The sequence below is a fragment of the Oryza glaberrima genome, chromosome 3 (assembly GCF_000147395.1).
Source record: "Oryza glaberrima chromosome 3, OglaRS2, whole genome shotgun sequence".
Classification (NCBI taxonomy): domain Eukaryota; kingdom Viridiplantae; phylum Streptophyta; class Magnoliopsida; order Poales; family Poaceae; genus Oryza; species Oryza glaberrima.
In genome coordinates this window covers 32513434-32527100 of record NC_068328.1, presented here as the reverse complement: position 1 = coordinate 32527100, position 13667 = coordinate 32513434, and the positions used below count along the sequence as shown (strand labels likewise).

Here is a 13667-nt window from a genome sequence, read left to right as displayed (position 1 = left end):
CGCCTGAGGAGCCGCGCACGCCGTCGCCAAGCTTGGGACCACGAGCGTCTTTGCATGGAACAAGTCCAGTGTTCATTTCGCCTCCGTCGGGGGGAGACGAGCACCTTGATGCTGATCACGATGACTGCCCGCCAAGGTATCGCTCCCTAGGGGATCTCTTGGGCGACGTGGCGATGTCGGGCCTCACCGAGCGTGCACTCGCTCCAGAACAGTTGTATCTTCAGGAGGCTGAGGAACCGGCTTCGTTTAACGAGGCCGAACAACACCAGCGCTGGCGTAGCGCCATGTTGGAGGAGATCGCAGCCATTGAAGAAAACAAGACGTGGCGACTGGTCGACCTCCCTCGTGGACACCATGCCATTGGACTGAAGTGGGTCTTCAAGGTGAAAAAGGATGCCCGAGGTGAGGTGACCAAGTTCAAGGCGCGTTTGGTGGCGAAAGGATATGTGCAGCAGCCTGGGGTGGACTTCAACGAGGTGTTCGCTCCGGTGGCAAGGCTGGAATCAGTCCGCATGCTGCTCGCTTTAGCTGCACAGGCCGGGTGGTCTGTCCATCACATGGACGTGAAGTCCGCTTTTCTCAATGGGGAGCTCACTGAGGAGGTGTATGTCGTGCAACCTCCTGGCTTCATGGTCGAGGGACATGAACATCAAGTGCTAAAGCTGGACAAGGCGCTCTATGGACTTCGCCAAGCCCCCCGAGCGTGGAATGCCAAGCTGGACGCAAGCCTAACGTCACTTGGTTTCAGGCGCTGTGACTTTGAGCACGCCGTGTATGCTCAAGGTCAGGGAACACACCGCTTGCTTGTTGGTGTTTATGTGGATGATCTAATCATTACAGGAAGTGATGCTGTGGAGATTGATCGATTCAAGGCGGAGATGAAGTCGCTTTTCAGGATGAGCGATCTTGGTCTCCTCTGCTTCTACCTGGGGATTGAGGTCGAACAGGTGGCGGGCAGCACACGGCTGACTCAGTCGGCCTTCGTGCGTCGTATTTTGGAGAAGGCAGGGATGCAGGACTGCAATGCCTGTGCGACGCCAATGGAGCAGCGGCTCAAGCTCAGCAAGCACAGTGATGCACCACCGGTGGATTCTACTGGATATCGCAGCATCGTCGGAAGTTTGCAGTACTTGGTTCACACAAGACTGGACATCGCGTTCGCGGTGGGTTATGTCAGTCGCTTCATGGAGGCGCCCACTGCCGAGCATGAGGCAGCGGTGAAGCGGATACTAAGATACATTGCTGGCACAATTGATTACGGGATCATCTATCGGAGATCATACTCTAGTTGGGTTTTCTGATGCAGATATGGCCGGTGACGTGGATACGCGAAAAAGCACCAGCGGTGTCATGTTCTTCCTTGGATCCAGTCTGGTGAGTTGGCAATCCCAGAAGCAAAAGGTTGTCGCTCTTTCGTCTTGCGAGGTAGAGTATATTGCGGCGATGACGGCAGCATGTCAGGGTGTCTGGATGGCGCAGTTGCTGGGAGAAATTAATCAAGCTCAACCAGATGTTTTCAAGCTGATGGTTGACAACAAGTCGGCGATTGCATTGAGCAAACATCCGGTGTTTCACGATCGCAGAAAACACATAGCTACTCGGTATCATTATATCCGGGAGTGTGTGGAAGAAGGTCGAGTTCAGTTGGAATTCACTGGGACTGCAGATCAAGTCGCTGATATACTGACGAAGTCCCTTGGTCGAGTGCGGTTTGAGGAGCTACGCTCGCGGATCGGGGTTTCGGAAGTAAGTCGCGGGCACAAGGTCTAGGGGGAGATTTGTTGCATATTACGTTAAACTTGTGCCTGCAAAAGCTGTTTTATTCAGTTAGGATAGTTTCCTTTCATGCACGTTATGTGTTTGTTTTTTATTCCCTGTTTTTCTGGGCTCGCTCTAGTTAGAGTTGAGCGCGTTTGTAGGCCTGAGGCGTGCGAGTTCACGTCGAGGCGGTAGTGTGCGAGTCTCTCGCTGCACGATCTGACGAGTGGGATGGCGCTCGTAATCCGGATGGTGGAGCGAGTAATCCGGTCAATTTGTTAGGCCGTAGTGTGCATTTTCCCTTCAATAAAAGGAAGAAGAAAACGTGAAAACGGTGCGGCAAGATTTAAGCACCACGAAACTTTCTGTGTTCATTGCTCTTTAGCTTACTGTTCATCTTCAAGTTTTTGTCAAGTGAGAGAGAGATATCGATCATGTGTGTTTCTACCAACACCTACCCGCCCCGGCTTGCCCGAGAGGAGAGAAGTGAGAGAGAGAAGGGAGAGAAAAGAGTAGCTGACCTGGACAGGCTGACACGTGGAGCCCACGTGGGTCCCACGCTGACTCAGCTACCACGTAGACCAAAACCGGGATCAAAACCGCCGAAGGATCTCGGGTGACCGGTTTTGCATAGTTAAGGGACCCCCCACATACCTGGTTTTATGGTTTGAGGATGTTTTTTATCTCGCTGACAAGTTGAGGGACCTCCGGTGCACTTTTTCCTATTAAAATGGCCTGCACGTTCGCCGTGATCCCTTTCCAGCCCATAAATAAATGGGCCGAGTTACTGCCAATCTTGGAATAAGAGGAGACACTGACATGTGGACCCAACCCACTAACTGGGTTATTTGGACCAAGTCAACGAGCCATGTCAGCAAAAGCCACTCTCAAAGAACCATCGAGGAAATCAAATTGCACTGTTTTTAATAGTGGGGGGTCAAAATATTTGATATTATGGTTGAAGGATTTGAATAAGATTTACCTACACAGAGGGAGCAAAAGTACACTTATTACTCCAATCCAGTTTGTTCCGGCCCATATATAACGGGCCTCACATGGGCTTCTGCACCTTTCCGGCCCATATAGCGCAGCGAAGCCGAGCCGAGCCGAGGTCTACACGCTGTCACGCGCACGTGCTCATCGCGAGGCCACCCGCTCCGCCGCCTCCATTTCGTCGCCGTCGCCGCCGCGGCGGCGTCTCTCTCCTCCGCGTGGGCTGCTCTGCTTCGTTTCCGCGGCGGAGGCGGGGCGGGGCTGGGCGGGGGTGTCGGCCAGGGACAGGGAGCCAGGGAGGTTGCCGCTCATGGAGATGGAAGATAGCGGTCGCGGCGTCGTGGGCGCCGGGAAGCGCGGCGTCGCGGAGACCTTCTCCAGGCTCCGGGAGCAGGGCAAGGTGCTCTTTCTCCGCCATCGATTCGCGCGATTTTGAGGCATCGATAGATAGTTTAGATACCGTAATTTCCATTTACTGTTTTTGGCTGTAGGGGTTGAAGTAAATAGGCAATTGTCTGCTAGGGATTTCGGATCGATCATTTCTCGTGTAATTATTTCCTGATGATGTTGTTAGTGATAGTTTGAACAATCAGGAAATATACCATGTTGCATAATTAACTAACAATAAATTTGCCCCGCAAAAAAAAAGTTTGGATATGAGTTAACACTTCAAAAAAAATTTTGAGGTGGAAAGCCAGGAGCTCTGCCAATTTCATTAAGAAGGGGAAAAACAATACAGGAAAACCTCTCAAGTTTTCTCATCAAGAAAACAGCACTATGGACTGTAACACTTGACAATTTGAGAAAACAGCACTATGGTGGAGTGTAACACTTGACAATTTGAGAAAACAGCACTATGGAGTGTAACACTTGACAATTTGCCTATGGAGAACTATGTAGTATATGAATGGAGTGTAACTAAGATCAGGATAGTCAGCTGTTCGATGTTGCTTTGAACACGTTAGACAGACTGTGAGTTTACATACAGGCTCCAGTGCTCAATGCTATATTGCTATTGCTCTGCGTGTGCTATATGTGACAGAATTGAGGACAAGAAAAAATATACTAGCACATATTCTTTCAGGGAGGGATTTAGTTTGAGCATAGTGTTCTGACCTCGGAATTTTTCAGACTGCATTCATTCCATTCATCACCGCCGGTGACCCTGACTTGGCAACCACATCGAAAGCGTTGAAGATCCTTGATTCCTGTGGTTCAGATGTGATTGAGCTGGGTGTACCTTACTCGGATCCGTTGGCTGATGGGCCGGTTATTCAGGTATGTGCTTCTTTGAACTTATCAGCTTTAATGTTTCTCATGGGCTGCAACATAAGTTTTTTTTTTTTTTGGCTGCGGTTCATTTCAGGCTGCAGCAACGCGTGCTCTTAAGAAAGGCGCTACATTTGATTCCGTCATAGCTATGCTCAAGGGGGTTATACCTGAGTTGTCTTGTCCAATAGTTATCTTCACATACTACAACCCAATTTTAAAGCGCGGAGTGAGTAACTTCATGGCTATCATTAAACAAGCCGGCGTACATGGTAATTTTCCTGCATAGTTAATAGAATGATCTTAAAATGTCTTGCAGTTTTGAGTAATCAAGGAGTTCAAAACACAGAACAGAAAAAGGAAATAGGCAAATAATTTTTTTACCAGTGGCAGATTTTCAGGAAAAAAAATGTTCGAAAAAGGCATTTGAAGACACGAGAAGAAAGAAAACTTTACTTTGAAAAGAGATGACCGATTTGAAGTTAGCTGTAGTCACTTCTAGGTTCAATTTGGCATCGAGTAAATTTTCTGATTTAATCACCAGATCAAAGCAGACCATAGTTTCTTTTGCAGTCAATCTGTCTGAATTGAACTGAATATCCATAGTTTATTTTAAAATGCCATCACACAAGATGTGGCCAATCAAGGATTTCACTTTGTTGATATCTCTGCTGTATATGCCTAAGATATAAGGATATGCTCAATTGTTAGAAAAGCTATATTTCTTCTTATTTTCTATTGACTCTTGAAGTGCATGACTCTATCTCTGCGTTAGTCTTTTATTATTAGTGAAAAGATGGCAGTTAGTTCAGTAATATACCACCTTTTCAGAATCTGCTTGACAAACTACTTGTGAAGTGATATTTCTAAATTTTACATTGAGATATGAGATATCTGTAGTTCTGTATAGTGCATTTAGATTGTTTTTTATCCACTCTTGTTATGAGCAGGTCTTGTAGTACCTGATCTTCCTTTGGAAGAGACAGCGCTGTTGAGGAATGAGGCTGTCATGCACGGCATAGAGCTGGTTGGTCCTCACCTTTTTCCCTGACATGTAATGTTCAAGTGAAAAACTGCTTGTGTAGTTCTATTGCCTTTTGTCGATTAAATCTGTGGCAAGAGTTGACCTTATGCATTGAGTTATCTTGAGTTTCATTCATCTAGCAATTCTTATTTTAGTATTTTACACAATTGCCTGCAGGTGCTGCTTACAACACCAACCACACCAACAGAGAGGATGAAGGAGATTGCAAAAGCTTCAGAAGGATTTATTTATCTTGTGGGTATCTAGTAGACCCCAAGCACTTGCTTTAAGTTTGTCACTAAATATAGATGATATCCTTTCTTTTATCCCCTACTTTATATTTTGAATATTTGTTTTCAACAGGTACAAAGGGACAATTATGAAATATTATCTGTAGTGCACTTTTGCATACTTATGAAACAACATGTGATCAGTCATCCCAGACTGACATGAACAGAAAAAAGAGGGGAAATTGAAACAGCTAAAAATTGCAAATACTGAACCATTATGGCATCGCAAGCACATGATCCATATTTTGGTCATCTCTCATCTATTAAATACCATCATATTCTACCTTTGCCTTTGAATCTGATCGGTGGCAATCAATTATGTGTGCGATAACTAGTCTGTACATTATGCAGGTAAGTTCTGTTGGAGTTACAGGTGCACGCTCAAATGTAAATTTGCGTGTTGAGTACCTTCTTCAGGAGATCAAGAAGGTTTGTAGAGTTTAGTTTTTCTCTCACCAGTAAAACAGTAAACTATTGCAAGGGTACTATGTCGGAAATTCGTATTGAAGAGCGCTTATCTTAATATAGCTTATATTCCTGACTTTACAGGTTACAGACAAACCTGTTGCTGTTGGCTTTGGCATATCGACTCCAGAGCATGTAAAGCAGGTGAATTAGACTCAATGCAACGTTCTTGTTACTACGTATTTGGCCTGTCTTTGTTAATAACTTTGTGATTTGCAATACAGATCGCAGGCTGGGGAGCAGATGGTGTGATCATCGGCAGCGCTATTGTTAGACAGTTAGGAGAGGCTGCTTCACCTGAAGAAGGGTTGAAAAGAGTAGAAGAGTATGCCAAGAACATGAAGGCTGCTATGCCTTGAGATGAGCGGTTCCATGCCTCCACCCATGCAAGCCAACAAGAAGGCAGTATATCGTTTTTTTTTTGTCTGATTAAATTGCATAGCATTTTAATCCAGTATTTTCTTGTATGATTCATGAATCATGACTGTATCTCACTCTAGTACTATCCTTCTGTTAACATACAGATGAATAATAAAGAAGGTAGCTCAGAAACTGTCTGAAATAGCTGTCCCAGAATTGCATCTCCAATTTTGTAAGTTCATAAATAAAATCCAATGAACATTTATGGAGTAGTATATCAGGAGAAATTAATATGCAGAACATATTAGGCTCTTTTTGTAAGATCCAATCAGGAGTTGTGTCATGCCATCAATTCTGGGAAACATCGTGTTAATCCTTTTGCAGGCTGAAAAGACAGCGATTGGAATGAGTTATCCCATATTCCTATTCCTGTGGGGATAGGAGGCAACACATCAAGGACGGATAAGGCCTGGATGATTTCCATGGCTGACTGGAGATTATGCCGTCTGAATCCATCATCTCTTGTCCATGGATGAGGCAGCACAACGGCTGCGCTGAAAGCGACTTTGCCTTCAGATTTCCTCCCCTAATTGCCCAAGTTCTCCAGGAAGACTGCAATTTGCAGGGGTCACTTGTCTTTCAAAATGATCCCCATGGTCCCAGATGCTGACACTTTTCTTCCAGTTCTCCATAACGAATTAAACCCATATATATTCATACACTTCTTCTATGCTTTTTCGAGGGGAAAGGGATACACTTCTTCTATGCTTATCATCATCATCTAGTTATGACATGTTCTTGACTGGAAATCTGGAATCAAAATGAACCAAGTGGTTGGTTGGCGGGCTACCTTGTCAAGTCAGAATGAAAGAGATGAAGCATATCTGAATTCCAGGGACAGTGTAACATTGGAACAAGCAGTGTAACATAAGCAAGTATAGTTGAATTGGTCTTGTCAATTTAGCAGCTGTGCATTAGCGAGCAAACAGCTATACTAATTTGCATGTTACTCCCTGATGGCATGATCTGTAATAACTGGAATTAGCCATGAAAAAGTGATGTTCTGTAGCCATGGAAAAAGTCAATTGCTTGCACCAACACGCATCATCCGCGCAATCTCGCTTTCCTGGAAATCCCCCGAGAAAAAGAATTAAGATTTAAGAGAGAGAGAGAGAGAAAAACAATCTCAACATCAAAAGAGCTCAAATCAAACCACTTTTGCAATGATTAAAGAGAAAGAAAAAAAACAATCTCAACATCAAAGGAGCTCAAATCAAACCACTTTTGCAAACAGTTCGTATACCCTTCCTACATGGCGAAACAAATCAGTCTCATCCTTTTAAACAGTGTACACTCTCAATTCCTCAAGCAGTAATGCTGTGTTTAGTTTCGAAGTTTTTCTTCAAACTTTCAACTTTTTCATCACATCAAAGCTTTCCTACACACACAAACTTCAAACTTTTCCGTTAAATCGTTCCAATTTTAACTAAACTTTCAATTTTAGCGTGAACTAAACACAACCTAAACACTCGTATCATCTCTGATTCTTTTCAAACAGTACACTTTCAATTTCTCAAGCAGTAGACATTCTTATCATCTCTGATTGATGATGAAACGTAAGGCCAGATTCACAAAATGTTGACACAAGTCATTATCAGATGAAAGGAATAAATAAATAAATTTGCATATACCACCATCGGCTTGCCCTTTTTGGATGAGGCTAAAAAGAAGGGAACCCAATCCAATCCACAATAGGCAGATGGGAAAGGCATTCAACCAGAATCTGTGTGTGTCCCTCTCGCTTTTTTTCCTTTTGTCACGTCGAGACGTCGATGATGCTGCTGCTGCTGCTGAAAGAGGGATAAGCATGGGGAGATCACGTTGCGATCGTCGTCAAATCGATCGATCAGCCGCGACATTCTCGTGACATTTTTCTGTTCGATCGCAACGTGCGTGTTCGGTCTTGAGTCTTGACCTAAAAACTAGATGCCGTTTTACTTCTTTTTTTCTTTTTCACTTTGGCGACAATAACAGGAAAGCAAATGGCAAATTCGTTTGTGGTACCCATCTAATACATTAATAACAAGAGAGAGAATGGATAATGCAATTATTTATTTTTATGGGAGGCTATATTTTTATCGGATTTTAGTAAATAACGGGCAATTCGGTACTTAGGTAAAGCTACGTATGACTATCGCTACCGCTACGGTACTTGAATTGGAATTCTTCGATAGCATCTGTTGTGTTGTTGCAGTTAGGGTACTTGAATAGCCCCAGCCGTGAAAACGAGGGGTTTTCACAGGTTTTATAGGATTGCCAAGTTAGACTAGGGCAATTCATGTTCACGGTATCGTGTAGTATATGAAAAAGGAGATCTTCCAAATAATTTATAATTTTGTACGAGGGAGAAATCGAACTTGAGGTGTCTAATTCACCAACCGAGCTACTCCCTCCGTTTCATATTATAAGACGTTTGTTTCATATATATATATGTGTGTGTGGGGGGGGACAATGCTAAAAAGTTTTATAATATAAAATGGATGAAGTACTATCCACTAAGTTCCTATAGTTTTCTAGTATTGTGTAGTATACAAATGCACAATTATATCCATAAAATTGATATTAGATATTCATCGCGACGAAAATAAAGACAAATAATATACGGTATACCATTTATCTACGATATATCTAAATTCCACTTGATCCCTTTTGTGGATAAATTCTGGATAACAATTACTACCAGCAGTATATCCTACTATCAGCGCACTGCACACCAAACTAACGCATATTTTGCCGTTAGTTAATTATTATCCGGTAAAGAAGATTAGTAGTAATCCAAAATTTTCCCAACCCCAACCTCGGAACAAAAACCGCGTAGTATTTGTCGTAACCAGGAGCATCCGAGTCATTAATTTACACCCAAACACAAAAAATTAGCAGCACGCAGCCGCCTTCCCAATCCTCTCCTCTCTCCTCTCCTCTTCTCCAAGCGGCAATTCGCGCGAGGTTTTCTCCGATCAAACCCTCGAATCCCCCCCTCGCGAATCCATCGGAGGGTAGCCCCGCGATCCGCGTCGGCGAGAGCGGATTCCGATTTCCGATTCCGATTCCGCGATGGAGCGGGTGTTCTCCGTGGAGGAGATCTCCGACCCATTCTGGGTCCCGCCTCCGCCGCCGCAGTCGGCGGCGGCGGCCCAGCAGCAGGGCGGCGGCGGCGGCGTGGCTTCGGGAGGTGGTGGTGGTGTAGCGGGGGGCGGCGGCGGCGGGAACGCGATGAACCGGTGCCCGTCGGAGTGGTACTTCCAGAAGTTTCTGGAGGAGGCGGTGCTCGATAGCCCCGTCCCGAACCCTAGCCCGAGGGCCGAAGCGGGAGGGATCAGGGGCGCAGGAGGGGTGGTGCCGGTCGATGTTAAGCAGCCGCAGCTCTCGGCGGCGGCGGCGGCGACGACGAGCGCGGTGGTGGACCCCGTGGAGTACAACGCGATGCTGAAGCAGAAGCTGGAGAAGGACCTCGCCGCGGTCGCCATGTGGAGGGTACAGCCATTCTCCCCCCCTCTAGTACTCGAGAGCTTACTGAGATCGGCAATGCTAGCTACTGTTTGCATCGAATGTTTATAGGTATTTAGATCGGGCATTTCTATAGACCAATGGCGTCCATGGTCTTGCAATGCGCTCTGTTGAGTGTCGGTGGTTGGTTCGACGCATAGTATGTAGGGTTGTGTACAAACGGAAGCTTCATAGACCTCGGTATTGAGATTGCGATATCGATGCAACCTGGCGAATTGGCGATGTAATCAGTCATATTCTTACTAAACTGCGAGACAGTGGTTTGTTTGCAATTGCAATATTTTTGTATGGGGCTGCTTAAACTGTACATTGCCTTTTTAGATTGGCAATATGTGACTTTATGCAAGTATTTGATTGGGCGGATCCAGGAACAAAAAGTTGGGGGGATTCAACATACCGAGTACACTGGCATAAACACATCATCTCAGTATTAAACTATGCTAAAATGCTATTAAGAGACCTTTAGCACCTCTTATCTTATCAACCATGGTGAAAAAATTGAAGGGGGGACTCAGGGGAGTATCCATGGGTCCGATGGGTGCAGGGGGGACTTGAGTCCCCCCTGCACCCACGTTGAATCCGCCCTGGCATGCGTATAAGTTGTCACAGCCATTTCTAGGTGCTTGTGCTTAGTTGGGTGATGTCAGCTTAATTTGTCTTCTCTATGTCGTCATCGATTTTCTAAGAAACGAAAAATAGCCTATTTATGTGCTCCAGAATTTGATGGTCACTGGCCTTCATTTGCTGAAATTAGCCTATTTGTTGGTTGCCTTCAGTTTTTTCCCAGCTTATGTTGTTGCAATGTGTGGCTATGCCTCGTTTTGTGCCTATAATTTATTATTTGCAATTCAATTTTTTGTTACATTGGACTTAAAATGGACAACTAGAGCAACATGCACTGATTGGTTTATCCTATAATCATTTATATAGTTCTGTTCATTTTATCATGCTAGCTCATGTCATTTTCATCTTCAGGCCTCTGGCACAGTTCCACCTGAGCGTCCTGGAGCTGGTTCATCCTTGCTGAATGCAGATGTTTCACACATAGGCGCTCCTAATTCCATCGGAGGTACTTATCTTATCTGGTTACATTTTCAGATTGTTATGAAACTACCCAAATATCCTGCACAATTGCATGGGATTAAATTTTAGTTTCTTTGAAATAGAAGTAGAGTTGTATTGCTGTCACGTCATCAAATAGTTCTGAAGCTATGAATAAATAAGTTCCGCATTTGTTAGTGATTCTTTGAACGTTAGAATTGTTATGCTTAAGTGGATAGGGTTATGTTTGTTTGGAGTTCCCTTAAATCATTTCATTGCTGACTGCCAGCTGGCAGGAGCATTTGTTGTTGCCTTGACCATGAATGGAGAACTTCCTGTTCTGAGTGCTCACAAGAAAACATATTTTGATTAATGCACCTTGAATCCTTAGGATCTTGCAAAGATGGGCACTTAGCTTTAGAATTGAGTAGTACTTAAATAGCTGTTGTTATCATGATTTGTCCTGTAGTGAAATGTCGACAAAACAGGAATGCTACTTTTGACTTCTGATATTTCATGCCTGGCTTTACTATGCTCTGTTTGGAACATGGGCACATATCAGGCAATGCTACTCCAGTTCAAAACATGCTAAGTGGCCCAAGTGGGGGATCGGGCTCACAGTTGGTACAGAATGTTGATGTCCTTGTAAAGCAGCCCACCAGCTCTTCATCAAGGGAGCAGTCAGATGATGATGACATGGAGGGAGAAGCTGAGACCACTGGAACTGCAAGACCTGCTGATCAAAGATTACAACGAAGGTGATCATTCATTGCTTGCTTGTAATATAGATTCTGTACATAATTAACCTACCTCGTCATGCATGCATGTGTCCTATTTTCACCTTAGCCCTTTCAGTTGGATTTCCACTTTCATCCGGTAGCCTTTCAGTTTCCTATTGCATCGCATATATGATCTTTTACCTACCATATTAGTTCTCTGTGCGCCATACTCAGTGCTTAGTGTCTCGAGCAAGAGAGGAATTTGTATGGCCATTACACGTAGCACTTTGCTCTCTACTTGTTTATTGACATAAGCAATTTGGGATGAATTAAATCTGAGTTCACATCATATTCCTTATGTCACAAGTTTCTGAAACCGATTGTATCTAGTATCTGGTTGATGCACCCCCATCTTGGATTTGCAAATCAAAGTTATACTCCCTAGAGAGCTTTACCTTTCATAAAGCAATTACCCCAATAAACCACGGATTTGATAGCTATCGACTATGATTACCAGAATTCATTTGGCAGCTATTTTCTCAATTTAAGTTTGGTATTAGTCTCAGTTGGCTGTAAAATAACGTCACGGTAGGGTACATGTATGTGCAGCATACAAGGTATGGTGAGTTATGATATGGACAGTGTGTACACCCCACATTTGCTCACTAAAATCAAAATATTCAAACGTCACGTGATGATATGGTGGATTGCATTATACCTTGTATTGTTTATTATGTTACTTGTGCTAGACAATAATATAGGCTGTTCTTTTGGGTGATTTTGTATGAAGATGTTGAGCAAGCACTTCTCGATATAATGCTAGTTTTGTTGACCTGTTCCAGGAAGCAATCCAATCGGGAGTCAGCCAGGCGCTCAAGAAGCAGAAAGGCAGCTCACTTGAATGAGCTGGAGGCACAGGTCTGATAGTTCACATAGTTATTTTCGATAAGACATAAAATCCTAAATTACTGGCTACTGACTTCAGTTATGGATTTACTTGTTACAGGTATCGCAATTAAGAGTCGAGAACTCCTCGCTGTTAAGGCGTCTTGCTGATGTTAACCAGAAGTACAATGATGCTGCTGTTGACAATAGAGTGCTAAAAGCAGATGTTGAGACCTTGAGAGCAAAGGTATGCTATATATGCCTTTTGCAATATGCATCCCATGGATTGGCTACTTTGGCTTGTTTCAAACTTTCAACTGACTTGTGTACCCTGTTATTAGAAGAATAATCCACGCTACCATTATACTCTATAAATCACCATTTGGCTAGTCCAAACATGATTATCAAATCAGGTCAATCTGAACATTGAAATGTATCAAAAATTCGCAGGTGAAGATGGCAGAGGACTCGGTGAAGCGGGTGACAGGCATGAACGCGTTGTTTCCCGCCGCTTCTGATATGTCATCCCTCAGCATGCCATTCAACAGCTCCCCATCTGAAGCAACGTCAGACGCTGCTGTTCCCATCCAAGATGACCCGAACAATTACTTCGCTACTAACAACGACATCGGAGGTAACAACTACATGCCCGACATACCTTCTTCGGCTCAGGAGGACGAGGACTTCGTCAATGGCGCTCTGGCTGCCGGCAAGATTGGCCGGACAGCCTCGCTGCAGCGGGTGGCGAGCCTGGAGCATCTCCAGAAGAGGATGTGCGGTGGGCCGGCTTCGTCTGGGTCGACGTCCTGAGACCGAAACCCAGAGCTGCTTCGGTTCTGAAAGACACTGCGAGCAGGAAATGATGATTGGACAGGCGTAGACATTGCTAATGCTGTGAGGTTGATGATTGTTGGTCGTCGTCGTCGTCATTGTGCATTCTTTGTAAGGGACACCTCTTAGTACCCTCTTCTTCTAAGGGACTTAGTACCCCTTGTGGATCTCATCGTCCTAAATACTATACACATTAGCCAAATGTTCATTGGTGTGATGGCGTCGTCCCTAATTTGAACGACTGATTTCAGGCAGCTGCTATGCTATCATTCAATAATATTTTGATCGATGCTTCCTTTTGTCTTTTGCTCTTAAGCAACCAAGCATATCACTACCTTTTGAGCTGTTCATTTTAAGTGCAAAGCTAAGCTCAATATCTCAGGTGTTCATTTGAAGTTTAAAGGTGAACTGATAACAAACGTCAGGCTATGGTGAATGAAGGGACGTGTACATCCCTAATACATG

The 13667-nt window shown here is 44.3% G+C and overlaps 2 protein-coding genes across 2 annotated transcripts; both read left to right on the top strand.

Annotated features, from left to right (window-relative positions):
- The first annotated feature begins 2908 nt into the window (after positions 1 to 2908).
- LOC127768600 (tryptophan synthase alpha chain-like) lies at positions 2909 to 6361 on the top strand. Its single transcript, XM_052294212.1, has 9 exons — positions 2909 to 3151; positions 3883 to 4029; positions 4118 to 4292; positions 4971 to 5047; positions 5222 to 5299; positions 5686 to 5763; positions 5884 to 5943; positions 6024 to 6201; positions 6324 to 6361. Exons 1-8 carry the CDS (start codon positions 3062 to 3064, stop codon positions 6156 to 6158), a joined length of 840 nt encoding a protein of 279 aa, XP_052150172.1. The 5' UTR covers positions 2909 to 3061; the 3' UTR covers positions 6159 to 6201; positions 6324 to 6361.
- Positions 6362 to 9040: 2679 nt separating this feature from the next.
- LOC127766246 (bZIP transcription factor RISBZ2) lies at positions 9041 to 13489 on the top strand. Its single transcript, XM_052291338.1, has 6 exons — positions 9041 to 9693; positions 10702 to 10795; positions 11330 to 11525; positions 12329 to 12404; positions 12493 to 12618; positions 12822 to 13489. The coding sequence occupies exons 1-6, from the start codon at positions 9274 to 9276 to the stop codon at positions 13179 to 13181; spliced, it is 1272 nt and encodes a 423-aa protein (XP_052147298.1). The 5' UTR covers positions 9041 to 9273; the 3' UTR covers positions 13182 to 13489.
- The last annotated feature ends 178 nt before the right edge of the window (positions 13490 to 13667 follow it).